This window comes from Dromiciops gliroides, chromosome 5 (assembly GCF_019393635.1).
Source record: "Dromiciops gliroides isolate mDroGli1 chromosome 5, mDroGli1.pri, whole genome shotgun sequence".
Lineage (NCBI taxonomy): Eukaryota > Metazoa > Chordata > Mammalia > Microbiotheria > Microbiotheriidae > Dromiciops > Dromiciops gliroides.
Genome location: NC_057865.1, coordinates 94315384 through 94343315, shown reverse-complemented (window position 1 = coordinate 94343315; position 27932 = coordinate 94315384). Strand labels below are relative to the sequence as shown.

At 49.7% G+C, this 27932-nt stretch overlaps 1 protein-coding gene across 1 annotated transcript in view; it reads left to right on the top strand.

Moving 5' to 3' along the window:
• LOC122727854 (SCO-spondin-like) overlaps positions 1–27932 on the top strand; it is a 101489-nt gene that overhangs the window by 56467 nt on the left and 17090 nt on the right. The window contains exons 54-87 of the mRNA XM_043965731.1: positions 78–207; positions 389–514; positions 963–1054; positions 2861–3034; positions 3452–3616; positions 4011–4263; positions 6089–6135; positions 6343–6513; positions 6996–7124; positions 7436–7581; positions 8502–8596; positions 8857–8909; positions 9259–9465; positions 9637–9807; positions 10027–10106; positions 13768–13937; positions 14656–14702; positions 15266–15457; positions 15617–15787; positions 16057–16257; positions 16630–16726; positions 16862–17061; positions 17508–17674; positions 19447–19607; positions 19881–20101; positions 20349–20390; positions 20569–20724; positions 21244–21453; positions 21804–21971; positions 24321–24452; positions 24602–24848; positions 25991–26143; positions 26342–26388; positions 26837–27181. Coding sequence (XP_043821666.1) covers positions 78–207; positions 389–514; positions 963–1054; positions 2861–3034; positions 3452–3616; positions 4011–4263; positions 6089–6135; positions 6343–6513; positions 6996–7124; positions 7436–7581; positions 8502–8596; positions 8857–8909; positions 9259–9465; positions 9637–9807; positions 10027–10106; positions 13768–13937; positions 14656–14702; positions 15266–15457; positions 15617–15787; positions 16057–16257; positions 16630–16726; positions 16862–17061; positions 17508–17674; positions 19447–19607; positions 19881–20101; positions 20349–20390; positions 20569–20724; positions 21244–21453; positions 21804–21971; positions 24321–24452; positions 24602–24848; positions 25991–26143; positions 26342–26388; positions 26837–27181 — 5166 coding nt within the window. The remainder of the gene's footprint in view (positions 1–77; positions 208–388; positions 515–962; positions 1055–2860; positions 3035–3451; positions 3617–4010; positions 4264–6088; positions 6136–6342; positions 6514–6995; positions 7125–7435; positions 7582–8501; positions 8597–8856; positions 8910–9258; positions 9466–9636; positions 9808–10026; positions 10107–13767; positions 13938–14655; positions 14703–15265; positions 15458–15616; positions 15788–16056; positions 16258–16629; positions 16727–16861; positions 17062–17507; positions 17675–19446; positions 19608–19880; positions 20102–20348; positions 20391–20568; positions 20725–21243; positions 21454–21803; positions 21972–24320; positions 24453–24601; positions 24849–25990; positions 26144–26341; positions 26389–26836; positions 27182–27932) is intronic.

Genomic DNA, 27932 nt, shown 5'->3' with positions numbered 1-27932 from the left:
TTCCACCTAGTTCTCTACTGACTCAGTTTCCTCAGTTTGATACCTCTCCCATGTCTGATCATTTCCTTTACCCTTAGGTTGCCGATGCCTTCCTGGACTTTTTCTCCATGATGCCCAGTGTCTGTTACTCTCCCAGTGCCCCTGTTCAGTGGGCACAGAGATAAAGCTGCCTGGAGAGTCCTTCGTGCTGGACAACTGCAGCCAATGGTGAGTGTGTACTTGGCTGGGACTGCCTATCTTAAGGAACACAGAAGAAGGCACCAGAGGGGCTTGGGGTAGGGACAGGGCTGAGGTTGGCATTTCCAAGTCCTGGAAGAGGGAAATTCTATCACCTATAGTTCTTCTCCACCTTCTTGCTATTTCTGACTCCTCTGCCTTCTCCCTTTAGTGTGTGTGAAGATGGAGCTCTTCACTGTGAGGCAGGGGACTGTCCTGTGCCCTGTGGCTGGTCAGCATGGTCTTCTTGGGGTCCCTGTGACCGCTCCTGTGGCCCTGGAACCCGGGCCAGGTTCAGGTGTGTGTGTGTGTGTGTGTGTGTGTGTGTGTGTGTGTGTGTGTGTGTGTGTGTATGGGGGGGAAGGGAAGAAGGAGGGCAGTGAGTGGGAGGAAGTGAAGGGAGAAAGTGAAATTGGTGGAGGAGGGGAGAGCTGAGAGAGCAAGGGAGAGGAGGAGTGTGGGTCAAGGTGAGGAGAGAAGAGTGGGTTGGGGGGACAGAGTACAGTGGGGATTGGAAGGGGAGGGTTGAAAAAGGAAGGCGAGACTGGTAGGAAGGAGAAGGGCAGAGAGTTGGGTTGGAGGCGATGTGAAGAGAAATTAGGGGTGTGAGGAGGGAAAGAACCTCTGACCTCTGCCTAATGGAAGTCATGAAGACACAAGAAGGTAGCAGGTGGGGAGAGAAGGGAAGACAGGAGGCTGCCCATGGCGGCTGTGACCTCTCCACTGCCTACTTCTTCTCTATTCAGGTCTCCTTCCAACCCAGCGGCAGCGTCTGGAGGTGCCCCTTGTGAGGGAAATGGGCAGGAAGTTCAGGCCTGTCACACGGACTGTGGCGCTGGTAAAGCCAGGGGATGGGCAGAGAGCACAGCCACATTTTTGTGGCACAAGACTATTCCATTCCATTCATATATCACAACTTGTACAGCCATCCCCACGATGGAGGGAGCCCTGCCTTGTTTCCCATCCTTTGCTAGGACAAGAACTGCTATAGATATTCTGGTAATAGGGGTCCCAGGACTCTTTCCATTGTACCACATTGCTTCTCGAGATTAGCAGAGATAGACAGACAGAGAGACAGAGACAGACACACACACAGAGACAGACAGACAGAGATAGAGAAGTAGACACACAAACACAGACAGACACAGGAGAAAGACAGAGAGACACAGAGAGACAGAGAAAGAAGGTGGAAAGCACCCAGGAGGCTATTGCAATGGTCCAGGGCAGAGGGAACCTGTTCTGAGTGAGGTTTTGAAGGACTTGGTGACTGAATGGATGTAGGGATGAGGGGGAGGCCGAGTCAAAGACACCTGGGAGGTTCTGAGCTTGGGAGGATGGTGGCGTCCTTGACAGCATTCAGGAAGTAGGGGGAGGAGCAGTTCTGGGGGAAGGGGAAAGGCGCATGATTCTGGATAAGTTGGATGAGTTTTAGTGGGGCACCTCAGAGGGAGGTGGGTCGAATGGGAGGGAATATCTACCTGGTGATGGGAATTGAGGCTCTGGAACTCCAGATTAGGGGATCATCTGCATAGAGCTGACAACTGGAGTCCTGAGAGTGATTGAAGTGGCCAATAACAGGAATAGGGGAGGGGGACAAGGTTCTGATTTCATTGGTACAAGGAACTCCTGCATGAAGAGATCTCCTTTGCCAATGCCGGTCAGCGTCTTTTCTAGCTAGTTGGCACATTGTGCTGGGCCTAGAATCAAGGCGAGTTCAAATACAGCTTCAGATACCAGCTGTGTGACCTTGGCTAAGTCACTTCACCTGTTTGCTTCAGTATCCTCAACTGTAAAATGGGGATAATAATAGAAGCTACCTTGAGGGTTGTTGTGAGGATCAAACGAGACAATATTTGTAAAGCGCAGTCAGCACAGTGTCTGGAACATAGTAGGTGCTTAGGAAATGCTAGTTTCCTTTCTTCCACCACTTATAGTTTTTTTGGGGGGTGTTCTTTTCTTTTTCTTTCTTTCCTTCCTTCCTTCCTTCCTTCCTTCCTTCCTTCCTTCCTTCCTTCCTTCCTTCCTTCCTTCCTTCCTTCCTTCCTTCCTTCCTTCCTTCCTTCCTTCCTTCCTTCCTTCCTTCCTTCCTTCCTTCCTTCCTTGCTTCCTTTCATCTTTCTTGTGGGGCAATGAGGGTTAAGTGACTTGCCCAGGGTCACACAGCTAGTGTCAAGTGTCTGAGTCTGGATTTGAACTCAGGTCCTCCTGAATCCAGGGCCAGTGCCTAGCTACCTCCATTTAGAGTTTTAGAGAGTTTCCTGGGACGTGGAAAGATTAAGGGACATGTCTAGGGTCACACAGACTGTATATGTTGGAGGCATCACTTGGACTCAGGTTTTCTGAGTTGATGGAGAGGCTGGCTCTCCATCTACTGTACCATCCTGTCCCTTAGTAATAGTAGCCGCCTCTTAAAGAGTTTCCTTAGAAATATTTTGCACCCATGACTTCGTTTGTTGGCCAAGGGAGGGAAGAGCAGAGAGCACAGGGCAGGGTCTGAAGGAATGTCCCCTCTGGTTCTCCTGACCCTCTTCAACTTTCTCATGATCCCATAGAACGTAGCAGTTTCCTCTGAACTTCCCACCATCTTTCCCTCTCTGCCTTCCCCTGACCCTCCTCGACATGGTTCTTTTCTTCTTCTCCCCAGAGCTTCTGGGCTGGACTCCCTGGACGCCCTGGTCCTCTTGCTCCCAAAGCTGCTCTGCCCCTGGAGGAGCCCCTGTGTGGCGCCACCGCTCTCGCCTCTGCCCCATGTCGGAGGGGGTGGTCTGCCCTGGGGAGCCCTCTCAAGAAGAGCTCTGCAGCCTCCCTGCTTGTCCAGGTGCTCACTTGTCTCCCAGGCACAGGATGGGCAGGGACAGAAGAGGAGGACGATATGGGGGAGGGGCTGCTGGCCCCCAGGGGCTGACTCCTGGGCAGGGTGGGCACGTGGCAGCTGCACCCCCTAGCCAGGATGATGCCGAAAGGTCTCCCACTCACTGTGCCCAGCATCCCTCTCACTCTGTGTCCTTGGGGATCCCTAGGGCCAAGGTCAGGACCCTACTGGGCCACATTTGCTGCCTCCATCTTCAGAGGGGCCAGGGTCCTAGTGGGAAGAGAGGGAAGGAGTCCTGACTCTCTTAGATTGCCCTCCCCTTTTCTTTGTGTCCACCCTTTGTTTCTACATCCAGCTGCCTCTGTAGCCTTTCCTGTATCCCTCTGGTATCTTCTCTGGGAGTAACCTTTTCCTTCCTGACAGTGTCTAGTGTTTGGACCCCTTGGGCGCCATGGTCCTCCTGCTCAGCTGACTGTGATGGGGGCATTCAAATCCGTAGCCGAAGGTGCTCTGGCTCAGTTTCTGGGAGTACTGAGTGCCAGGGGCCCCATAGCCAGACCCGAGACTGCCACACCCAGCCCTGCTCAGGTATGGAAACCCTACCTCTTACTCAGCCTTTCCTTCCCATCACTCAACCATGGCCATGACCAGCCTAGCAAACATACCTACACCGCTACTTAGGAGTCTTCCCACCCTTCTTGCACCATCGTCCTGCCCCTGTTCAGATGGGTTATCACTGTCTACTCCTTAATTTTGGGGCAGATGTTTCATCCAACAAAATGAGAAGCTGTCCCAAATTTCTTCACCTCTTCCCCCAAGAGAAAACCATCTGGGTCCATTTCCAAAGGGCTTAGCCATAGGGCTAAATGTCCAAGGGCTCCCATCCCCTTGTGTCCCTTTCCCTTAGGCTCATGCCCCAGTGCCCTCAGATAGGGTCCTCATAGGGAGTAACCCTCTTTTTCTTTCTCTCTTTTGGTGCTAGCCCATTGTCCTGAGGGTATGGTATTCCACTCCAAGGAGCAATGTCAGCAGGAGGGAGGGCCATGCCCACAACTGTGCTTAGCACAGGACCCAGGTGTGGAATGCATGAGCACCTGTGGCTCTGGCTGTACCTGTCCTCCTGGCCTCTTCCTGCACAACACCAGCTGCCTGCCCCTTAGTCAGTGCCCCTGCCAGCTTCATGGGCAGCTCTATCCACCTGGGGCTGTGGCCCGCCTTGACTCCTGCAATAATTGGTAGGTTACCACTGGCCAGAGCCAGTATGGCATTGAAGGGTAGGCATTGGGAGATGGTGAAGTGCGGGGTCTCAGAAAACAGGTTAGGTAATGCATGAGTGTAAAGACTCTGCCCCAGGACTGTAGGCCAGGATGAATCAATTTAGCTCCCCTGGAGATTCCAAAACCAATCCAAGGGATCCTTTCCTTGGCCCAGAGCTTTTTCTTTTCACTACTGTCTAATGATCAAGGATCACTGAGCCTTCAACTCAAGGTAAGGCGCCTCCTGGACCTCCCTTTGCTGGTCCTGCTTGGATTCTTAGGCTCAGAGATATCTGCTGTAGTCATTCCTAACTGCCTCTGCGCTCTTCCTTTGTGGCTGCTATTGTCATAAAGAAATGCCTGATTCCTTTTGGACCCCAGCTGATACACTCTACCAAAATACCACAAGTGTACATCATGTGGGGCTTATTTACAAGGGAAAAGAATGTAAAAATCCAGAAATAGTATCCCAGGATAGGTAATTAGAAGTAGGAATGGAGGGAAATTATCTAGTCTCAAGCTTGGTGTACTTAAGTTTTTCTAAAATAGGGGTCCTTGATCTTTCTTGGGCCCTGGACCCCCCTGGCAATCTGGTGAAGCCTATGAGGCCCTTCTCAGAATAATGTTTTTAAATCAATAAAATAAGCTACATTAGGACTATAAAGGAAGCTAATTATTTTGAAAGAGTGATCAAAGTCTTTTTTTAAAAAGTTTACGGACCACAGGTTATGAATCCCCATGAAAGATTTCCATTTACATGATATTTTCCCAGTTGGTCCTATTTTTTTTTGGCGGGGCAATGGGGGTTAAGTGACTTGCCCAGGGTCACACAGTTAGTAAGTGTCAAGTTTCTGAGGCCAGATTTGAACTCAGGTACTCCTGAATCTAGGGCCAGTGCTTTATCCACTGCACCACCTAGCCGCCCCAGTTGGTCCTATCTTGGTGTGTGATCTGAGGATATGATCATTTCTTCTCTCCACTACCTCCTTCCTCATGAAGATATGACTTCATTTTCTTCTTCTTCTTCTTCTTCTTCTTCTTCTTCTTCTTCTTCTTCTTCTTCTTCTTCTTCTTCTTCTTCTTCTTCTTCTTCTTCTTCTTCTTCTTCTTCTTCTTCTTCTTCTTCTTCTTCTTCTTCTTCTTCTTCTTCCTGGGCAATGAGGGTTAAGTGACTTGCCCAGGGTCACACAGCTAGTAAGTGTCAAGTGTCTGAGGTTGGATTTGAACTCAGGTCCTCCTGAATCCAGGGCTGGTGCTTTATCCACTGTACCACCTAGCTGCCCCCAAAAGATGACATCTTCTACACCAGAAAATGACCCTATCCCAGCCAAGGGTTTCAGCCATTTGGATATTCTGGATGGGACTCATTGGTCCATTCTCCAATCCTCTACATCCCTCTTAGACAAACAGAAAGTTTCCTGATTGTAACCCAGGATTTGTAAAGGTGCTCTCATTCCTCCCCACCTTTCTCTGCCTACCTAGAGAAGATAAGGAAATAAAAATAGGTAAACATGACAGTGTTTCCATCACTTCAGAAATCAGAAGCATTCAACACACAAGTTAACCTCCAGTTGTACAGAGAGCAATCCATTTCCTTTCAGTTGGCCGAGAGGTGGACAAGGTGTGGGCTTCTATGTCTATCTAGGCAGGGACTCTTCCCACACCTTCCGCAGGTCAGACAACTTTTAGGTAAAAGGTTTCATCAGTAGGATTACTTGGAGAAGGGGAAGGAAAGGGAAGGGAATCAGCATTTATTTGGGGCTGGGCTGGGTCTCACTTGACCTCCTTTCTCTTCCTTCTCTAGTACATGCATCTCTGGAGAGATGGAGTGCAGCTCTGAATCTTGCCCAGGTACTTCTGTGTCTTCTGTACTCGCAGTTGAGGCAGAGGTGGGGTGGGTCCCAGGTGGTGAACAAAGGGAGCTGGCACAGACCCTGTTTAAAGTGTCACCCCACCCCCTTCCCCAGCCCCTCCAAGAGTGTGATTTGATAGTAATTGAAGGGTTGGGGCTGGAATGGGAGAAGGGGAATATGACTCTTGATCTACCTGCCTTGACAGTGGCCTGTGGGTGGAGCCCCTGGACCCCATGGAGTCCTTGTAGCCGGAGTTGTAATGTGGGCATACGGAGGCGTTTCCGGGCGGGCATAACACCCCCAGCTGGCTTTGGAGGTGCTGAGTGCGAGGGTCCCAGTGTAGAAGCTGAATTCTGCAGCCTGCAAGCATGTCGTGGTAAGAGAGGCCTGGGACCCTATGAGAGGCACTCCCTTCTCAAGACTTCCTTAGATTTCCTTAGAGACATCTTCAAGAGATTCCTCCCAAGGGACTTACCTTATAGAAGTCACTACAGACCCTGAAAGTCCCCAAAGACCTTGACAGTTGATGTCTTCTAAGTAACCTCTCCTAGAGGCCCGGCCTGGAAGAGAGACGGTGGGGAGCAAGTCACTTCCCTCCTGGGCCTCATTTTTCTCATCCGTGAAATAAGCACATTAGACTATGGGACCCTTAAGGTCTCATCCAACTCTAAATCCAGTTTCATCATGTAACACCTATGACTTCTGGAGAAATTCCCCTTGAGAAATTAGGAGGTGAGCTGAAGGCATTTGTGTAGGACCAGAGATCTAACAGTCTAGGTAGGGGATGAGGTGAATCACCCCAGAAATATGTCTCATACTAGGGGGAGAAGGCTGGAATGATTCTCATCCCACCTCTAGGCCCTGGTATGGAATGGGGTCCATGGTCTCCCTGCTCTGTGCCCTGTGGTGGTGGTTATAGGAATCGGACAAGAGGCACCCCCCATAGCCCGATTGACTTCTCTACCTGTGGGCTGCAGCCTTGCACAGGTGAGGGCCATCTTAGATTATGCCTTTTTTTCCAGTGGAATTCCCTCCTCCCCCCATTGAAGGGTTGGAGACTTGGGTCACTATTGCTACCTCCCCTCCCATAATAATCCCTTCTTCCCTTTAGACATATCCCTCATCACCATATCTAGGTGAGACCTCTCCTTTTCTGTAGTCATCAGAGGCTTCTTTTTCCATCTTGGTACATTCCTTAGGTAGAGGCACCCTGGATGGGGGAAGCTGGTCAATTTAATTCAGTCCAATACACATTTATGGAAAGACTGGGGCCGGGCTTACTAGTTTTGTGTCCCCAGGGCCAGTGCCTGGAGTTTGTCCAGAAGGAAAGCAATGGCATGATTGTACTGAGGGCCCAGCTACCTGTGCAGAGCTCAGTGCCCAGGAAAATGCCAATGGAACCTGCCACCCTGGCTGCTACTGTCCCCCTGGGACCCTCTTGCTGGTGAGCACTCCCTGTTGGGCCATTGAGAAATAGGGAACACTTGTGAGCCCCTGAAATAGGGGAGGGGAAAGGAAGAGAGAGAAAGAGAGAGAGAGAGAGAGAGAGAGAGAGAGAGAGAGAGAGAGAGAGAGAGAGAGAGATGGCACTGGAGGTAAAGTGGAGCAGAGCTGCTGAAGGCAGAGGGGTAAAAGGGAGGCTACCTAGCAGGCAGCATGCTTAATGGAAAGACGACTGGGCTAGGAATAAGAAGACCTGAGTTCTAATCTAGGCTCTGCTACAACTAGCTGTCTATCGCAGAACAAGTGACTTAAACTCTCTGGAGGCTCCCTTATCTTTAAAATGAGAAGTAGAGACAAGAGGTTTGCTAAGGTTTCCAGGCTGCTTTAACATAGTTCTTTGATTCCAAGTGGCTGACCAATATTTGCTGAGCCCTGGGTTTGGATCTCTAGGGAAGACAAGACAAAGAAAGGACAGGTGGTCTGATCCCTTCAGGAGTTTATATTGAATTTCTGGGAAGCCAAGACATATACACACGCAGTAGTTATAGAACAGAGGAAGGTGGCAGGTAGATCCTTGTGAGCTGGAGGTGGTCAGGGAAGCCTTCCTGGCAGGGGTGGGACCTGAAGCAAGATGGGCTTGGAGAGATAGCGAGAGAGGTGTCAAGAATGTAGATCTGCTCTGAAGGTACTGGAAGCATATAGGAGGACAGAGCTGAGATGGCTGTGGTAGGGGGATTTAGGTGTTAGAGGCCAAGGGTCAGGCAGTTCTGAGGGGCACAGAGCCCATAGCAAAATGGAATGAAGGTCTGTCAGGCTAAACCAGAAGTCTGGAAGGTGACACCATGCCTATTTATTTAATTAAAATTTTTTTAATTAAACAAATTTTAAAAATCTTTTTGTTTTTGTGCCTATTTATTTCAGAACAACATGTGTGTGCCTCGCCAGGATTGCCCTTGTGCCTATGGTGGGCATCTTTACCCTGCTGGCAGCATTGTCCTCCAACCCTGTGAGAACTGGTGAGGCCTCTATTTCTCTCTCTCCATGATCCCTTGAGGATCCCAGTTCCCCAATCTCTCTCTTTTCATTGTCTAGAACATCGTATCAAAGGCAAAGGGTGGGCAAAGGGCTTGGCTAGTGACTGGGCCAGAAGGCTCATGCCTGAGCAGAGAAACCTTGGTTTCTCCTCTATGGGCCCATCATACTCTTTCAGGACTGAGAATGAGTCTGTCCCATCTTCCTACTCCCTGCTCTCATTTTACTCCCTTTCTCCTCTTAGCTCCTGTGTCTCTGGGCTCATCACCAACTGTACCTCTCGGCCATGTGACGAAGGCAAGCACAACTTCTCTCTACTGCCACCATGGGAGGGGGAAGAAGGAAGGAGGGAAGCTGCCAAGAGCAGGGCTGGGGTTGGATGGGCTGTAACATCTTCCACTTCTAACATTCCATCATCCTGTGATTCTAAAAGTGGGGCCATAATCAGTTAGTCAGTCCATAAACATTTAGTGAGTGGCTACCATGTGCCATTCATTGTGCTGAACACTGGAAGCACTCATGGGGTTGGGAAGGTTTAATAGTGGTAGAAGCTGAGGAATGAAATATCTGGGTTTTGTCCAGATGACATTCTCAGTGTGCTCACCTCACTAGTGCCACTAAGGCCAATGCACTTCTTCCTCACCAGATCGAGCCATATGGTCACTGTGGACCCCCTGGAGTGAGTGCTCAGCTTCTTGTGGTCCTGCCCGCCGTCACCGGCATCGCTTCTGCCCCAGGTCTCCCCACCTGAAACCCTCCAACATCATGCTTCTTATCTCAACAACTCCCCCCACCTCTCTTTGCCATGGGCCAGAGGCTGAAGAAGAGCCCTGCATCCTGTCTCTCTGTGACCGTAAGTCCCCCTTTACCCTCACCTAGGCCTGGTGTCTGTTGTGTTCCTTCCTGAACCCTTTGCCCTGTGCCTTTGGTGGTCCTGACTAATCCACCCTGTGTCCCAGCCAAGATCCTTCTTTCTGGCTCCCAACCCCTTCTAAGCTGTCCCCTCTGTTCTCCACCCTCTCAGGTTCAGGAGGCTGGGGCCCATGGGGCCCATGGTCAGTCTGCAGTCGGACCTGTGGGGGTGGCCTTCGGAGCCGGGCGAGGCTCTGTGACCAACCTCTGCCTCAGGGTCAGGGTGACTACTGTGAGGGGCCTCATGCTCAGGGGGAGGCCTGCCAGGCACTGCCATGCCCAGGTACCTCTCTACACTTGGTCAGGGGATGGAAAGGGCCTGGGAAGAATTGTCTATCAGCTTGAAGAAGGAGGATGCTAAAGGACCTGGGAAGGAAGAAGGAGGAGGCTAAAAGATGGAGGACTTGGAGCCTGAGGGGGTAGAGGGAGGGGGCTAGAGAGGTAGAGGAAGTATTGGAGAATGAAGATGCAAGGGGCTTCATGACTTGTTCTGTGTTCCTAGTGTCCAACTGCAGCGCTATCCCTGGTGCTGAATTCAGTCACTGTGGCCCACCCTGCCCCAGGTCCTGTGATGACCTTGCTGTGAGTCAAGTTCCCGCCTACCCCCTGTCCCTGCTCTTCTTCCTTGAGCCCTCACCCCTACCTTTGAGAGGCTCTCACATGCTTAGCACCTGGAACCTCAGTGTAGTGAAACCCACTTGTGCCTGCCTTTCTGGGGAGGAAAGTCTGCTCACACTTCTTTATCACTACTACTCAGTGATCTTTCTGGCTTCCAAGAAACCACCTCTGGGGTCTCTGCCTCCCTGTCTTTCCTAGTTCACTTCTCATCTACCAGGCATTGGATAGTCTAGATGGGCAAAGCAATGAGATCAACTCACATTTATAAAGGGCTTTTAAAGGTTTACAAAGCATTAGGCTGTCCTTAGCACAACTGTATGAGGTTGGCTGTGCAAATAGTATTATTCCCATTTTACTGACTATAAAGTCAAAGGTCAAAGTGACTTATTTATGGTCACACAGCTAGGAATGACTGGCACTGAGAATGGAAACCAGACCTCTTCACTCGAAGTCCCAAGATGGACTGCACAAGCTGAGAGATTTGGGAGATCAAATTTTCTGGGTTTGAATTAGCATCAGACAATTCAAAGGATTGTGGGATCTTAGCTTTAGAGCTAGAAAGTAGCACACAGATCATCAAATCCAACCCCTCCTTCTTTTATAGATGAGGAAACTGAGACTCAGAGAGGCTAAGTGACTTGCCAGTGGACACACAGCTAATAGGTGTCTGAGGCAGAATTCAAACCCAACTGTTCCTGCCTCTACATCTACTGCCCTACCTACTACACCATGCTGCCCCTCAAACTCATAGCTTGGAGATGCTCCAAACAGCTCTAACAGCCTTGTCAGACTAGGGATCAGCCTCTGTAGACACTACCTGTCTACACTGCCCATTAGTTCCTTTTCCATCATAAGCACTCACTTCAAGGGTTCATGGTCAGTCATATGGCTATATAACTTGACCCAGTGAAAAAAAGAAAAAAAGGCAGCATGAAGAGTCATCTGGGCAAAAGACAGACATTTTATTTCTATGTTCCTATTACCTTTGAGCAGTTTGATGTACTCAAGACACCCTGAGGGTCAGATCAATCTGGAAAGAGCCCTAGCAATCTTTAGGATTGGGAGTGAGATCATAGGCAAGTCATTGAACTTCTCTATATCTTAGGCCCCGGATCTGCAAATTGGAGATGATAATGTCTGTTTATAGCTACTTTGCAGGGTTTGTTGTGTGTCTCAGATGAGATAATGTTGTGCATAAAAAAATGACCAGTATTATTTTACTACAGGCTCCACCTAGAACCCCACCTCTGGTTTTTGCAGCCAAATGATTCTTCCCTCTTTAGGATCCTCTCTGGCTTCCCATTGAAACTATCAGCACAGCTCTCTCATCATTCTGCTCTTTACTTATTCCTAGGTTCACCAGCTTTTGGATTGAAAACTGCCCTGCTATTTTTTTTGGGTGGTGAGGCAATTGGGGTTAAGTAATTTGCCCAGGGTCACACAGTGTTGAGGCCGGATTTGAACTCAGGTCCTCCTGACTCCAGGGCTAGTGCTCTTTCCACTGTGCCACCTAGCTGCCCCAGAAAACCACCCTGCTTTTAAAACACACCTCTTCAACACAAGCTGATGACCCTCCCCAGCTATCATTCTAGGAAACCTTGCCCTTCCCCTTTCTGCTCTTAGCTTAGCTCTCTCAATTACAAAATGAGAGGGTTGGATTGGATGGTCTCTAAGGTCCTTTCCAGACCTATATCATTGTGAGGTGGTTTTAAGTTCTATTTATTTATTTAATTTTTAAAAATGAGTGCTTCTTCTTATTTAATTTAATTTATTTTTATTTTTGGCAGGGCAATGAGAGTTAAGTGACTTGCCCAGAGTCACACAGCTAGTGTCAAGTGTCTGAGGCTGGATTTGAACTCAGATCCTCATGAATCCAGGGCTGGTACTTTATTCACACCTAGCTGCCCCTGTGTGAGGTGGTTTAAAAAATTTTTTTTTAATAAAGGTCCTCTGGCCTACCCATTGAAGAGATGCTTACTCCCTGTGCAACTACCATTCTCCCTGGTGCTCCAATATATGTCTTCTCTCAAAATGGAGAAGCATTCTCTCCCACTTACTGTTGTAATTGACACTCTTAAAAAGTCAGGGAAGTTTACCTGTTTTTCTTTTTAAAAATCCCAAGGCTGTGATCAATGTGGGAATTTGTTTTGCTTGTCTATGAATATTTGTAATAAGGACATTGCTTTCTCAAGGTGGGGAAGGGGAAGGTGGAAGGGAAAGAATATAGATCTGAAAATAAAATTCAGTGAAAAAAACCCCAAACCCCCATGCTTATATGGCAAAGACAATATAATTTATTTTTTATTTTAAAGTTTTTATTGATGCCTTTTGGTTTTCTATCCCATTCATTTCTTTTTTAATCATAAAAGCATTTTATTATTTTCCAATTACATGTAAAAATAGTTCTCAACATTTGTTTTCATAAGATTTTTAGTTCCAAATTTTTCTCTCCCCCCTCCCCAAGACATAAAGTAATCTGATATAGGCTATAGATGTACGATCACGTTAAACATGTTTCTGCATTAGTCATATTGTGAAAGAAGAATCAGAACAAAAAGGAAAAACCTCTAAAAATAGAAAAAAAAACAACAAAAAAGTAGAAACAGTATGGTTCAAACTGCATTCAGAATCCACAGTTCTTTTTTTCTGGATGTGGAGAACATTTTCCAGCATGAGTTCTTTGGAATTGTCTTGGGTCATTGCACTGCTGAGAAGAGCTAAATCTATCACAGTTGATCATCACACAATGTTGCTGTTACTGTGTACAATATCACATTCATTTCTAAACAGATTCCTCCCTCTTCCTGTCTATGAGCCTCCTCTTTCAATAAAGATTAAAAAAGAAAAAGAAAAAAAAACCTTAGCAAAAACAAACAGCACCTTGACTCCATCTGGCAGTGTATTCAATGTGGAATATGATATAGAAATAAGTTTTGTTGTACAGGCAGTGTGTACAGTGGTTCCAGGCTTCGGAGTCAGAAAGACTTGGATTTGGTCCTACCTCTGACACACACCTTCTGGATGGCTTTGGGCATGCTCCTTAATCAATCTTAGTGTCCCACACAACTTTCTGGGATTACAAGGTTGTTTGTCCAGTCATATCCATTTCTTTGTGACTCTGTGGACCATACTGGCCAGGGGTTTTTCTTGGTAAAGGTACTGGAGTGGTTTGCTACTTCCTTCTAAGGTGAGGTTAAGTGACTTGCCCAGGTTCACACAACTAGTATCTGAGACCAGATTTGAATTTAGGTATTCCTGACTATAAGATAAGTGCTATATCCACTGAGCCATCTAACTGCCCAAGATTATAAGGTACAGATCCAACGTACATTGGCAAAGGAAGTTTCTATGCTGGGAATTCCCCTTACCATGAAATCATAGGTCCAGATTCCTCCATCCCCTACCAAAAAATTCACCCTTTCCTTTTCTATCCTCTTCTTCCTGCTTTTCTTTCCTTCTTCTCATCCCTCCATTCATCACCACCAAGATCTCCACCTGTCCCCGTGACTGGCCTCTAGCCCAAGTCTGTACCTGCCTTCACGCCTTTGACCTCTACCATTCTCCTTTCCTCTCTCCATGTTCCTGCTGACCCTTGCATGACCTCTTCCATCTCCTGTGCCCCCAGCACTGCGTGTGGCACTGCCAGCCGGGCTGTTACTGCCCTCAGGGCCAGGTGCTGAGCATGGATGGCACTGCCTGCGTGGATCCAAGCTATTGTGGCTGTCTTGACCTGCTGACTGGAAAGCGTCATCAACTGGGCTCCATATTGACTCGACCTGATGGCTGCAATCAGTGGTGAGCACCAGGGCATGGGCCAGGAGGAGAGCAGGGTAATAATAGCATCAAGTCACAGGACATTAGCTCTGTGGAGAACTCTGTTTTTCAGACTTTGCACATCTAATTTATTTCATTCGATGCTCAGAACAACCCCATGCCGTTATTATTCCCATTTGACACAAGAAGCTTTATAGGAGGGAAGTGACCTTCCCAAGGTCACACACTGTGAGGTAGTGGGTAGGCTGAACAACTCATTTATTTGTATTTTTAAATGGAGAGGGGGAGGGAATGTCACATACTTTCTGATACAGGAAAATGTGCTATTTCTAAGTACAGCCACATGGTGGTGCAATTTATTGTTTTTTTTTTTCAGACTTAAACTTAAGCAGAGGAAAGCTCTAGCAATGGGCTGGGAACCACTGGAAAAAGGGACAGGGACGTAGGAGGACCCACTGTCTATGGGGGGAGATTGAAGAGGTGGAGGGGGGGCAGGAGAGGGATTGAGCAGGGTCAGTCATTGAGCCCTCCAGAGAGTGCCTCGGTGGGGGTTGTGCCCCTTCCCTTGGAGGGCCTAGAGGCAAGATAGGAGGGGGACTCCTTGGGGAGGAAGTGTGGCCCACTCTTCCCTCACACACAATGTCAACAACCTGGGTCAAATCCTTATGTGTCCTGTGTTGGATATAATGGCTTTGAGACTGAACATCTCTGTCTGTCTGTCTGTCTCTCTCTCACTTAGCACCTGCATAGAAGGAAGGCTGAATTGTACTAACCTGCCTTGCCCAGGTGAGTGCCTGGTTTTGGGGGAAAAGACCCATAAGGATAAGAGAGGAAGGGGCTCAGCTGTTGGGCCAGGGAGGTGGTCCTAGCCCTGTCCACACCCATCTCATAGTATTTAGAATCAGAAGGAGCCTTAAAGGTAATTTAGTCTGATGTTCTCATTTTACATTTGAGTGTATAAGAAGCAGCCAGGTAGCACAGGGGACAGTGCACTGAGCTTGGAATCAGGAAGATGAGTTCAAATACAGCCTCAGACACTAATTAGACGTGTGACTCTGGGCAAGTCACTTAACCTTGGTTTGCTTTAATCTACTGGAAAAGAAAATGTCAGACCACTCCAGTTCCTTTGCCAAGAAAATCCCATGGATCGTGTTGATGTGCTATGGTCCATGGGGTCATGAAGAGTCAGACACGATGGAACAACCAATACTGAGGCCCAGAGAGGTTTAGCAATTTGCCCCAGGTCACACGGGTTGTAGGAGCCCATTTGAAATTCTATCCTTTGACTCCAAATTCAGGGCTCTTTGCAATAATTTTCCCACCCTTCTGCTCCCGTTCTTCCTTCACAGTACCTGGAGGCTGGTGCTCTTGGTCTGAGTGGACACCATGCACCCTGCCATGTGGGGGTGAGAATCGTGCTCGATCCCGGGCCTGTGCCTGTCCCTCCCCTCAGCACGGAGGGGCTTTGTGCCCAGGGGAGATTGGTGAAACCGAAGCACAACTTGAGCAGGAGCCCTGTCCCAGACCCACTGCATGTCCAGGTATTAAGCTGAGTGGGCTCCCTTAGGCGTCCTACATCCCACTTCCTTCAAAAGGGGACCTGAACTGTCTGATACCTACAATGCCTGTAATGACCCCTTGTTGATACCAATGCCTGAAGTACTCACCCTGACCCAGATACCTCTGTTCCTCTGGCACAGTGGATGGCGGCTGGAGTCTATGGGGACCGTGGTCTCCTTGCAATGCTTGCACTGGGGAATCATCTCGGAGGAGGGAGTGTACCCATCCATCTGCGGAGATAGGGGGCCGGCCTTGTCCTGGGAGACACCAGGAGAGCCAGCCCTGCCAGGAGAACTCTACACGTTGCACAGGTGAGGACCTGAGGGGGGAGTCTCCATCCTCTCTTCAGGAGGACTTCAGTGCTAACTTCTGTTCTTTGGCCCTTTATCTCTGACTTGTGACCTCTACTCTCCTTTTCATCCCTCCTCCACCCCCAGCATTCTTCTCTTTTTTCTAGGAGCAGAGTCTCTTCAGCCTACTGCCCCACCCTCTCCAAGAAATGGCATCAGACCCAAGATATAGATTTGGGGGAAAAGCTGGGAGTAGCAGTCTCTTGAGTATGCTCATCTTTCCCCTGCAGACTGTGGGGGTGCTCAAGAACTTCTCCCTTGTGGGAAGGCCTGCCCCCGATCCTGCCAGGACCTGTCCCCAGGGAACATGTGCCATTCCGGCCCCTCGGCTTGCCAGCCCTCTTGTGGATGTCCACTTGGCCAGCTCTTCCAAGATGGGCTCTGTGTACCTCATGCCCACTGCCGCTGCCAGTACCAGCCCAGAGCCATGGGTCAGTTCTTCCTTCACCTTTCCTCCCACAAAAGCCCTTCCCATCCCACCCTCCAACCAAGGATGTAGTCTAAGGTTGCAAGTGGGGAATGGTATGGGGGGAGAGAACAACACCTGGTGTTTCTTCTGGACTTTTGCACTCCCCAGGTCTCCATTTCCCTCTGTGACCCCATGGTGTGCTTCAGGGGTTAGGTGTTCCTATTCCCCTGAGCCTAAGGGGGGCCCACATCTAGGGTGAGGGCAGCCTCACTGGAGAGCGGGGTTGGGGGAAAACAGATAAATCAGGCAAGCTGAGCTCCTCCGGGGAACAGGGAGGGTGGGGCAGGGGCCTGTGCTATCTAGGGTGCTCATACATATGAACCCTTCTTCCCAGGCATCCCTGAGAACAGAAGCCGTTCAGTGGGGTCTCAGGTCAGCTCTTGGGAGAGTCTGGAGCCTGGAGAGACTCTGCTGGGTCCTTGTGACAATTGGTGAGGTGGTTTGGGGTGGGACTGAGAGGGAGGGGACAGGGTTTGGAAAAGGGGCAGGTTAGGACAGAGAGCTAGCTGGTGGGGATGACATGGGCCCATTAAATCTAGACTCCCCCTTCTCCCATATCTCCCCAGTACCTGTGTGGAGGGCATACTGCGGTGCCAGGAAGTGCCCAGCTGTCCAGGTCCGGGGGGGTGGACCCCGTGGGGCCCTTGGGAAACTTGTAGCGTGTCCTGTGGAGGTGGAGAGCAGCTACGCTCCCGGGACTGTGCCCGCCCCCCATGCCTGGGCCCTGCCCGCCAGAGCCGGACTTGCCATATTCAGGTCTGCAGAGGTGAGTTCTCTGAACTTCCAGCCCACCCACACACCTCCCTGTGGTCCTCAGGCCTTCTTCAGTCCACCACTGTCTTTCCATCTCTTTCTTGTTTTGGGGGGATGTCTTTGACCTACACTTCCACTTTGAAACTGGGCCTCAGCAGCCCTATGAGGGGAAAAGGGAGCCCAGCACAAGATCAGAGCCAGCTCTGGTGGGGAATATCCCCTTCCTTATGATAAATTTGCTGCCCTAGGGAGAATGTTCTAAGATCTGCCTGGGACTAAATGGGGAGGAGCACACAGCCTATGCTGGGGATATGAATGGGCATTGAGATGGGCACTAGTACAATGATGGAGACTAACGTGGGCTCTGGGCCAGGCTCTGCCTGGGAGAGATGGACAGCTGCGCACTGAGGTGGGCGTGGGTGACCAGGAGGACATGCTGAAACAAGTATCTTCTCATAGAAGCGGGCTGCCCGGCTGGAAGGCTATTCCGGGAATGTGAGACGGATGAGGGCTGCCCCTTCTCTTGTGCCCACGTCACCCAGCAGGTGGACTGTTTCTCTGACGGCTGTGAAGAGGGCTGCCACTGCCCACCAGGAACCTTTCAGCATGGCCCTGCCTGCATACAGGTCAGAGCTCACGGCCTCCCCGGGAATCATGTTATCTCTACTCCCACCACCCCTCAGGACTGATTTCCCTTACGATGTGGGTTCTTCCAAAATGCACTGAGTCCAAAGATGTGTCTTTGTCTGTTAGCCCCTCATTTTGTGGGCAGATGCCCAGATGTACTGTCTGCATCCCAGGCCTTGCCAGGTAGCCCCTCCCACCTAGCTACCATTGCCTGTAGCTATAACCCTCTCCTCGGGTTGTAATTCCCTCCTTAGCCTCTTCTTGGCCCCCATCCCCTTTCCCAGGAATGAGCCTATTTCTCTGTAAAAGTTTGCAGCCAAACATCAAATAAGATAAGACATACAAAGTGCTTTGGACATTTTCAAAGCTTCATAAATGCCCATCATTTTGTAAACTGACTGGCAAGCCTTAAAGCACTTTAAAATTATAGCAACCATCACTATTGTTATTTTAAAAAATTATTATCATCCTATGTTTTCTACTGCCTTATTTCTTCTTGGTTTGAGTGCAGACTCTGCCTCGCGTTTTTTAATCTAATTCTGTGCTCATTGGTCAGCTATCAGGCTTGACAGGTGAAGGTAAACTCATTCTCCTTTTCTCCTGTCTGTCCCCCAGGAAGGAAGGAAAGAAGCATTTTAAAGTACCTGCTATGTGTCAGCACCAATATCATCCAGATGTCACAATGGATAGAGTGCTGGGCTTGGAATCAGGGAGATTAATCTTGCTGAGTTCAAATCTGGCCTCAGGCACTAGCTGTGTGACCCTGGGCAAGTCACTTAACCTGGGCAAGTCACTTAACCTGTTTGCCTCAGTTTCCTCATCTGTAAAATGAGCCAGAGAAGGAAATGGCAAGCAGCTAAGTGTCTAAGGCCAGATTTGAATTCAGGAAGATGAGTCTTCCTTCTTCCAGGCCTATCACTCTACCCACTGTGCGACCTGGCTGCCTGATGTTTAGAACTAGGGATGTAACAATCTTGCTGCCCCTTTCTCCTAGTCAGACTGTATCCTATTGTGTGAGTTGTGGGAGCCACCTTTTAGGAAGGACATTGATGAGCTGGAGAGTATCCCTCAGAGGTGAATCAGATTGCTGAGGGGTCTTGAGATCATAGCGAATGGGAAACGGTTGAAGGAAATGAAGATGTTTATTGATAGTGATAGTGCCCTGGCTAGAGCTCTGGGCCTGGAGTCAGAAAGACCTAGATTCAAATCTGGCTTCAGAATTTTAATAGCTGTGTGATCTTGGGCAAGTCACTTAACTGCTATCTGCCTCAGTTTCCTTGATTGCAAAATGGGGATAATAATAGTGCCTACCTCCCAGAATTGTGAGAATCAAATGAGATATATGCATAAAGCGCTTAGCATAATGCCCGGCACATAGTAGGTATTATATGTGTTAGCTATAATAACAATAATTATCATTATTATTATATGTTGTCGAGAGGATTCGAGTTCAGGTACAGTTTGGATGAGAGAGTTTCTGAGGTCTCTTCCAGGTGTGAGATTTTTTCTTTTCTTTGTGGGACAGTGAGGGTTAAAGTGACTTGCCCAGGGTCACACAGCTAGTAAGTGTCAAGCCGGAGCTGCACCCGCCCCAGCCCAAGAATGAGGCTGGATTTGAACTCAGGTCCTCCTGAATCCAGGGCTGGTGCTTCAGGTGTAAAATTTTTGAGTTCCTTTGACCTTCCTCCAGCTTGCCTCAGACACATGTTTGGAAGGGGATATTTTTTTCCTACTCTGGCTAACTATATTCCTCTCCCTTCCATTTCCTCAGGAATGCCCTTGTGTCCTGACTGTCTCCCTGCTACAGGAGTTGGAAGCTCATAGCCCAGATTCCAGGGCACTTCCGCCCACCTTGGGGGAGACTGGGCAGCCCCTGAAGCCTGGGGATGAGCTAAATCCTGGCCAGACCCTTAGAATGGGTTGTAGCAACTGGTGAGAGGGCCTGGGGGTGGGAGGGGAGATCCTGGAAAACTAGCTTAGGAGGGGGAGAGATAGGAGCGTGGGGTAGGAGAGGTGGATGAATTGAAGGAAGAAGGGCCTGAGGGGGAGGAGGAGAGTAATGACAAGGGCCCGTGGTGGTGATGGTGGGGAGGGTTAAGGAGGACCAAGGAGCTTGGTCTGATCTGTTTTCTCTAGGACCAGGTACTTCAGGCTTCTTCCCTCATTTGGTACCCATCTCCCTATATCCTCCTCCTTTCTCCTCAGTTCCTGTGCCCACGGGCAGCTCACCTGCTCCCTCAGGCACTGCCCTGTGACTGGGGGCTTTACTCCCTGGAGTCGGTGGGGGCCCTGCTCCCGCTCCTGTGGGGGGATGGGCACCCGCACCCGTACTCGGAAGTGTGCCCACCCCAAACCTGCCCATGGTGGCCAGGACTGCCAAGGACCCCGCCAGGATCTTGAATACTGCCTCAGCCCAGACTGTCCTGGTGAGTGGGGAGGGGATAAGGAGAAGGATGCAGACGGGTGAATTGGGAAGCCGGCTTTGGCCTTCCTCTGTTCCATTCATCCTTCACCTCTTTGCTTTTCTCTGTCTATGCCTCTGCATTCCTATCTCTGAGATTCCCTTACTTCCTTTGCTCATTTACTGTTATCTCTGTCTGTCTTTCTATCTCTTGTCTTTGCCTCCATCTGTCTTCCTGCCATTGTCTACACTAATATTTCCTCTCCCCACAGAAGCTGAAGGATCCACAGTAGTGCCAGGGACAGCCCTCCCAGGTATGGCCAGGCCCCATAATCCCTGTCTTCTAATGGGCTCCCAATCCCTTTGTAAACCTTTCCCCTCATCACTTCTCTTCTATAGTGGGTGAGCCCTTAAACCCTTTCCCTTTCCCGATGGAGGAGCCCAGGGTCCACTCCCCTCCTCAGACTGACCCTCTGACCCTTACCCCACCAGGTGGCTGGGGCACATGGTCGCCCTGGTCCCCCTGCTCCCGAAGCTGCACAAATCCAGCCCATCCAGCCCTGCGTGGCCGGAGCCGCCCCTGCCTGGCCAACTGCACTGGTGGAGAATCCTTCCAGGAACGGCCTTGCAACTTGCCCCTGTGTACAGGTAACCCATCTCCTGGATCCTTCTAACACAGGCGCCTCCAACCCCTGACCCTGACCCTGACCCTTTCCTCTCAACCTGACATGAGAAAGCAGATAACTCTTGCCAACCTGTTTATACCCTTAAGTATAATCTACTCTTCAAAGCACCCTCAACATCATCTTGTCAAAATGCCTCTGAAGATGGGTTATTAAATCTATTTGACAGAAGAGAAAACTGAGGCCCAGAGAGATAGAGCTGAATGGCTCAAGGTAATGGAGCAGATCAGCCGCTGAGCTGGGATCAGCGCCCCCATCTCTGGGCTCCTCATTGTGATTATAGGTTGGCCCTTGTGCCTAGGCTGGTGGCTATCCAGAGGTTAGGATTCTGGTTTGAGCTGGGGAGACCCACCCAAGTGACCCTATTAGGAATGAGAAGGAGATAGGACACAGGGGAAGGGTCTAGCTATGAAACTGACCTCTTTCGTATCCTGTCACTCATCCATCTCTGTGTATGTCTTTGTGCTCATTCCTCCCTCTCCAGCCATGCCCCCGTGCCCTGGCCCAGGCTGCACTGGGAGGAACTGCTCCTGGACAGAATGGGCTCCTTGGGCCGCCTGCTCCCGGAGCTGTGGTGTGGGTCAGCAGCGTCGCCTGCGGGCATACCACCCTCCTGGGCCTGGTGGGCATTGGTGCCCTGACATTCTTTCTGCCTACCAGGAGCGCCGGTTCTGCAATCTGCGGGCATGCCCAGGTACGGGGATGCTGTTTGAGGTAGAAAGGGGTACCAAAAATTGCTGTATCATCCCATGAGTAATGCAAAGGGGCAGGGAACCTGGGGCCATGTCTGGGCATAAGGTCCATCCTCAGCTTTTCCTTCTGCTCCCAGGCTGACTTCCTGCCTGGGTTGTGACATGCCTGATGTCACTTCCATTGCCCCAGGACATCTACTTACTATCTTGGTGCCCACTAGGTTCTTATCTAGAGCAAGGTACCACCCGATGAAATCTTTGTCAAGCAGGAGGTATTGGAGGGTGATTATGATCCCCGACTATGTGGAAGTGCATCCCCTTCATCTTCTCAAGTCCCCTTTCACCTATACAGTGGCTGGAGGTTGGTCCCACTGGAGCCCCTGGTCCTGGTGTGACCGGAGCTGTGGAGGAGGTCGCTCACTGAAAAGCCGGAGCTGCACCCGCCCCCCACCCAAGAATGGGGGTGCCCCCTGTTCTGGGGAGCAGCATCGTGTCCGGCTTTGTAACCCTGATCCTTGCGGTAAGGTGACAACAGCAACTCAAATGAGGTAGTGAATATGAAGCACGTTGGAAACCATAAAGGTGCTCGATAGTAGTCAGCTATTGTTATTATGAATAATAATTAAATTCTAGGTAGGCAGTGGGGCATGGTGGGTAGAGAGCTGGCTGAAAGTCAGGAAGACCTGGGCTCTAGTGACACCTTGGGCTTGTACTAGCTGTGTGACCCTGGGCAAGCCTCAGTGCCCTGGGAAGCTCTTGAAGTTCCTTCCCTGTATTGGTAGAGGAAGTTTCCCCACCAGGAGTTCCCAATGTCAATGAAATCATGGATGCTATTTAAAATAGAATAATTAGCACAATGTCAGTACTACTAAGAATACATTTATATAAAGATTTAGACTTTGCCAAGAGTTTCCCCATTTGTTAGCTTGTTTCAGCCCCTGGTGAGGGAGGATGGCTGGGCTGGGATTACAGCCTTCCTTGGGCAGACAAGGAAATTGACAGGAGAGGCCCCAGGGCATGGGCCTTCTACCAGTCTAAGCACCAGGAGATGCTTTTCTGTCCTCTGTTGGATCCTCCATCTTTGATTTTCTCTCCTGGCCTTTCCACTGTCAATGCCTGTTGTTTCAAATCCAGGGCTTTTTTCTTTCTTCCCGGACAAAACTGGGGGGAGAAGATGAAGCTTCTCACCCAATCTTTCTTTGAAGCAAGCACAAGAAAGGGAAACAGAGGTAGCAAAACAATCAACTGAAGGGAAAGTTGTAAAGTGTGATTACGTCTCAAAAATCTCCCATCTCAGAATATAAACTGATAGTGCGATTTATCAGAATGTAACCAAAGCTGTACCCAAATGCTGCTGTGCTTCCCTTTAGAGATGCAGAGTTAGATTTGCTAAGGACCACTATATCTAAGGAGTTTACACTCCACTGAGAGGCAGTGTGTGATGCAGTGGACAGAGATCTGGTCCTGAAGCCAGGAAGACTCAAGTTCAAGTACCTATGGGCTATGTGATCCTGGGCAAGTCCTTCTCAGTGGTCCAGGCCAGAGAGGTCAAATGTGCAGCCAGCCACCCTCAACCAGATAAAGATGTAATTGGGAAGTATTTAACAAAATAGATAAAAATGCAGTGCATTATAGATGATGTGAGTTTGTGGTTTTCTAGGCCAATACATAGCAGGGATCCATTTTTCTCTGGGTTTGACACCATTGGTCTAAGGCAATAGTCTAAGACTATAAGTTGCCTGGAAGAATGCCAGCTTGTGTTAGTAGAGGTGTTCTCTATACTACTGAAATTACAGACACAGTCCTTGTTCTTTCAGTCTTAGAAGGCAAAAGAGATGTACACAAATTACTTTGACACAAGGGAAATTGAGATATCTGTCAAGAAGCAGTCTAGGTGAAGTGTCCTGTTAGGATCATAGATTCAGAGCAGAAAGGACCCTTAGAGACCATTAAATCCAACCTCCTCATTTACAGATGAGGAAACTGAGACTGAGAGAGGGTAAGTGACTTGCCTAGGGGCCTACCACTAATAAGTATATGAGGAAGGTCTTTATGATGCCAGGCCCAGCACATAGTCTTCAGTGCCGCTTACCTGCCTTTCAAGAACTTAGGCACCTTCAGAGGTAGAGGGGGAAGATTAGGAAATGCTTCTTGGAGGACTTGGGCCTTAAAGGCTGAGAGGGACTTTTATATGTGGGGAGGGGTTCATTCCAGGTATGGGGGGATGGCCTAAGTAAAGGCATCAAGATGGAAGAAGGCAGAACTAGAAGTGGGACATAGACAAGAGCACATAAATGGGAGGGAGGATAGTGTAAGACCAAGCTGCAAAGCCTTGATAACATTCTAAGCTAGAGGAGATGAGGACCTGAAATAGGGTGTCTACAGGGGGAACTGAAGGGGACCAGGGACTAGGACCCAGGTCTCCTGACTCCCATTGTCCTTTCTGCTATGCTGTGGTTGATATCTTGTGATGGCAGAGGGAGAGAGTTGGGAAAACTTCAGGTATCATTGCATGGCATTTTATTTGTTCAAACAACAATAATAATGTAATGTAAACAACAAATATGTAAAGAATAAATAAATAAATGATATAATAATAAACAAAATATATAATATAGAGATATAACAATATAAATGGACAGTCTACATTGTGCTCAGCCCCATGCTAGGCACTGTAGGGGATACATAGAAATGTGAGATGGGGTCCCCTCCCTCAAGGGCCTTATAGTCTCAGGATGAGGCATGCTGTGGAATGGAGAGATGAGGTTTCCCCCAGGTGTCTTCACGGTGGGCATGCTGGGGAGGAGGGAAGGAGAGAGCTTCCACATGAGCTCAGATGCCTCCTTATTCTACCTGTCTTCATCTCTAGAGAAAGGCTGCCCTCCAGGCATGAAGATCACAGACTGTGCCAACCAATGCCCACGCCACTGTTCAGACCTCCAGGAAGGCATCGTGTGTCAGGATGCCCAGGCCTGCACACGAGGCTGCCGCTGCCTGGAGGGTATGTGCCCATGAGATGACTAGATGTATGTGTGTTTGTGTGTGAGTGTGTGTGTGTGTGATATTGGCAGCTCCTGTTCCCTCTGTCTAGTGCCAGCTTCCCACTGTTCCACAGGTGAGAAGCACTCTGTCCATTTCTCTCTCCACCAGGTTTCCTGGAGCAAGATGGAGGATGTGTGCCAGTTGGGCACTGTGAGTGCACTGATGCTCATGGGTACAGCTGGGCGCCGGGGAGCCAGCACCAGGATGACTGTAATAACTGCACGTGCCAGGCGGGGCAGCTGTCCTGCACTACCCAGCTCTGCCCCCCACCTGCCTATTGTGCCTGGAGCCGCTGGTCAGCTTGGTCTTCATGCAGCCGCTCCTGTGGGCAAGGAGGGCAGCAAAGCCGCTTCCGGTGAGGGACATCCTGGGCCATGCTCGACTGGCGCTTTCTTCTCTCTCTTCAGTCCTTTGGATCCCTCCCTCCCACCCTTTCCTTGTGTTTATTTGGGCATTCTTTCCCTTGTCTCCAGCTCCGTCTCCCTTAAATGCTTTTCTTCATCTGTCCCCCTGACATCTCAGTCTCCTCCTGACATTTCTAGTTCCCTGATCCCTCTTCTCTAATGTCTTTCTTCTCTGATGTCTCTGTTTGCCCATTGTCTGCCCCTCCCCCAACAACTTGGGTTCATATTCTGTATCTGTTACTTGGGTGACCTTGGGCAAATCTGGGCCTCAGTTTTCTCATCTATAAAATGAAGGGCTCAGACTACATCAGTGATGAGCAAACTTTTTTTTGCTCTAACAATAATAATAATAATAATAAAGCATTTATACAGTGCTTTAAGATTTGCAAATTGATTTACATGTATTCTATTATTTGATTCTCACAACAACCCTGGCAGGGAGGAGTTTGGTACTATTATTATCCCCATTTGACAGATGAGGGAACCGAGGCAGACAGAGGTGAAGTGACTTTCCATGGGTCATACAGCTATTATGTGTTTGAGGCCAGATTTGAATTCCTGTCTTCCTGACTCCAAGTCCATCACACTAAAGTTGACAGCACTATAGGAGAGTCAGAATAATTGAACATACACAATGACAGCAGCTGTTTTCATTGAGTACTTTCGAAGGTTTCTTTGACAACTTTGTCTTCTTCTTCCTCTTCTTCCTTCTTCATCCTCTTCCTCTTCTTCTTCTCCTTCTCCTTCTTCTCCTCCTCCTTCTTCTCCTTCTCCTTATCTTTCTCCTCTTCTTCCCCTCCTCCTCTTCCTCCTCCTCTTCCCCTCCCCCTCCTTTTCTACCTCTTCCTCCTGTCCTCCTCCTCCCTCCTCTCTCCTTCCTTCTCTCACTTTCCCCTCCCCAGCATATCCTCTTTCCATTCCATGCTTGCCCAGTCCTTGCTTAGCTTTCCAGACCTTTCGCCCACATCCCCAAATCTTAGCTCCTTGCCTCTTGTCCTTGTACCACCTGGGCCTTCATCTGCAGGTCCTCTCAGATATGCTAGAAAAGGGTCCCTGAGGTCTTATCTCTGCTTTTCCCCTCAACCCCACCCAGGTCATCCACATCTGGTTCATGGGCCCCAGAGTGCCGGGAGGAGCAGTCACAGAGTCAGGCCTGCCCCCAGCCCCTGTGCCCACCTCTGTGCCCACATGGCAGCCACCTCAAGGCCCTTGGGGACAGTTGGCTACAAGGAGAGTGTCAGCAGTGGTAAGTGCAGAGGCAGCAATGGGTGCAGCTGGCCTGGGGGGTAGGTGTGTGGCTGGCACATTGGGCAAGGGCCTGGCAATGAGTGTTACAGGGAAGCACCACACTGGGAGAAATGCTTGAGGAAAGGAGCCAGGTCTTCTGAAGCTATGTTCCAGCTGTGCTTTCCCAGGGTCTTATGCCTATCCTTCCTCCTTCCAGCTCCTGCACCCCAGAGGGCATTATTTGCCAGGACATGGAATGTGCAGGTGTGATATCCCCAATTTTCACCCCACTCCCACTTTATTTTTTTGGTGAGGCACTCACCACTGCCTAGCGTCACACAGCTAGTAATTGTTAAGTGTCTGAGGTCGGATTTGAACTCAGGTCCTCCTGAATCCAGGGCTGGTGCTCTATCAACTGTGCTACCTAGCTGCCCCTCCCACTCCCACTTTTGCTCTTTTCTGCTTCCTCCTCTGTCACTACCTGGGGTCCATTCCCGCCCTCCAATTGTAGTTGGCCTCACAGTCTGTCCTCATTGCTGTTCGCTATTTTCCATCTGGCTGCTAAGGCCCAAAGAGGCTGAGATTCCGCTCGTACCCATTCCCAGAAACCTCTTGGAGCCCCCTTCACCTCCTTTCTCCCGAGGGTGGTGATCCCTCTGACTGTTACCCCCATTGTCCTGGCTCCTTTAACCTCTGACCTTTGTGTTTGCAGTGCCCAGGGCTTGGACACCATGGTCCCCCTGGTCAGATTGTCCAGTTTCTTGTGGTGGTGCAAACCAGGTTCGAACCAGAGCCTGCATTGCCCCAACCCCACAGCATGGGGGCCTGCCCTGCCCAGGCCCAGATACCCAAGCCCAGCCTTGCGGGCAGCAGCTTTGCCCAGGGCTGCCTGTGTCCTGCTCCTGGGAGCCCTGGGGACCTTGCTCCCGAAGCTGTGGCCCTGGCCTTGCCTCCCGCTCTGGCTCCTGTCCCTGCTCCCCAGATGGCCTTGGTCTCTCCTGCAACGGCACCACACCCCACCTGGACACCCGTGCCTGTTATTCCGGACCTTGCCCAGGTAAGGATAGAAAAGCAATGAGGCATAGCGGAAGGAACGTTGAATTGAGGGTCAGGGAAGCAGAGCTCAGATTCCAGTTGTTATTTACTACTTATGTGAATCTAGATGTCACTGAATCTGTCTGGGCCTCAGTTTCCTCATCTGTAAAAGGAAGGGGTTGGATGAAATGATCTCTGAGGTCCCTTCCAGCTCTAGGTGGATGATCCTGTGACCGTTCAATCTCCTTTCTTTCTGGTGTTGAATACTGAGGAGCAGGAGGGAGGAGAGGAGGGTGGAGAGAACATTTCAGGAAACATGATTTCTACTTGAGTATCTTTTTGGTGGGGAATAAAAAAGCAAAAACTCAGGGGCAGCTAGGTGGCACAGTGAATAAAGCACTGGCCCTGGATTCAGGAGGACCTGAGTTCAAATCTGGCCTCAGACACTTGACACTAGCTGTGTGACCCTGGACAAGTCACTTAACCCTCATTGCCCTGCCCTCCCCCCCAAAAAAATCAAAAACTCTGGACTTCCTAATTTTTATTGCTTCACTCTCCTGACATTCTTTTCTTTCTCCTGTATCTTTTCTTTTGGATACTCTGTTTCTGCTCCGTGGTGGGATGTAGCAGAAAGCTTGCATAGCTGTGAACCTTGGGAAGGGAATGAGCTCCCCCTGAACATCCTATACTTTCTTACCACTTCCTTTTTCTTGCTGTGATTGGGACAGAGGAGCAAAGATTGGGAGGTCATGCAAGAGGTCACTGGAGGAGGT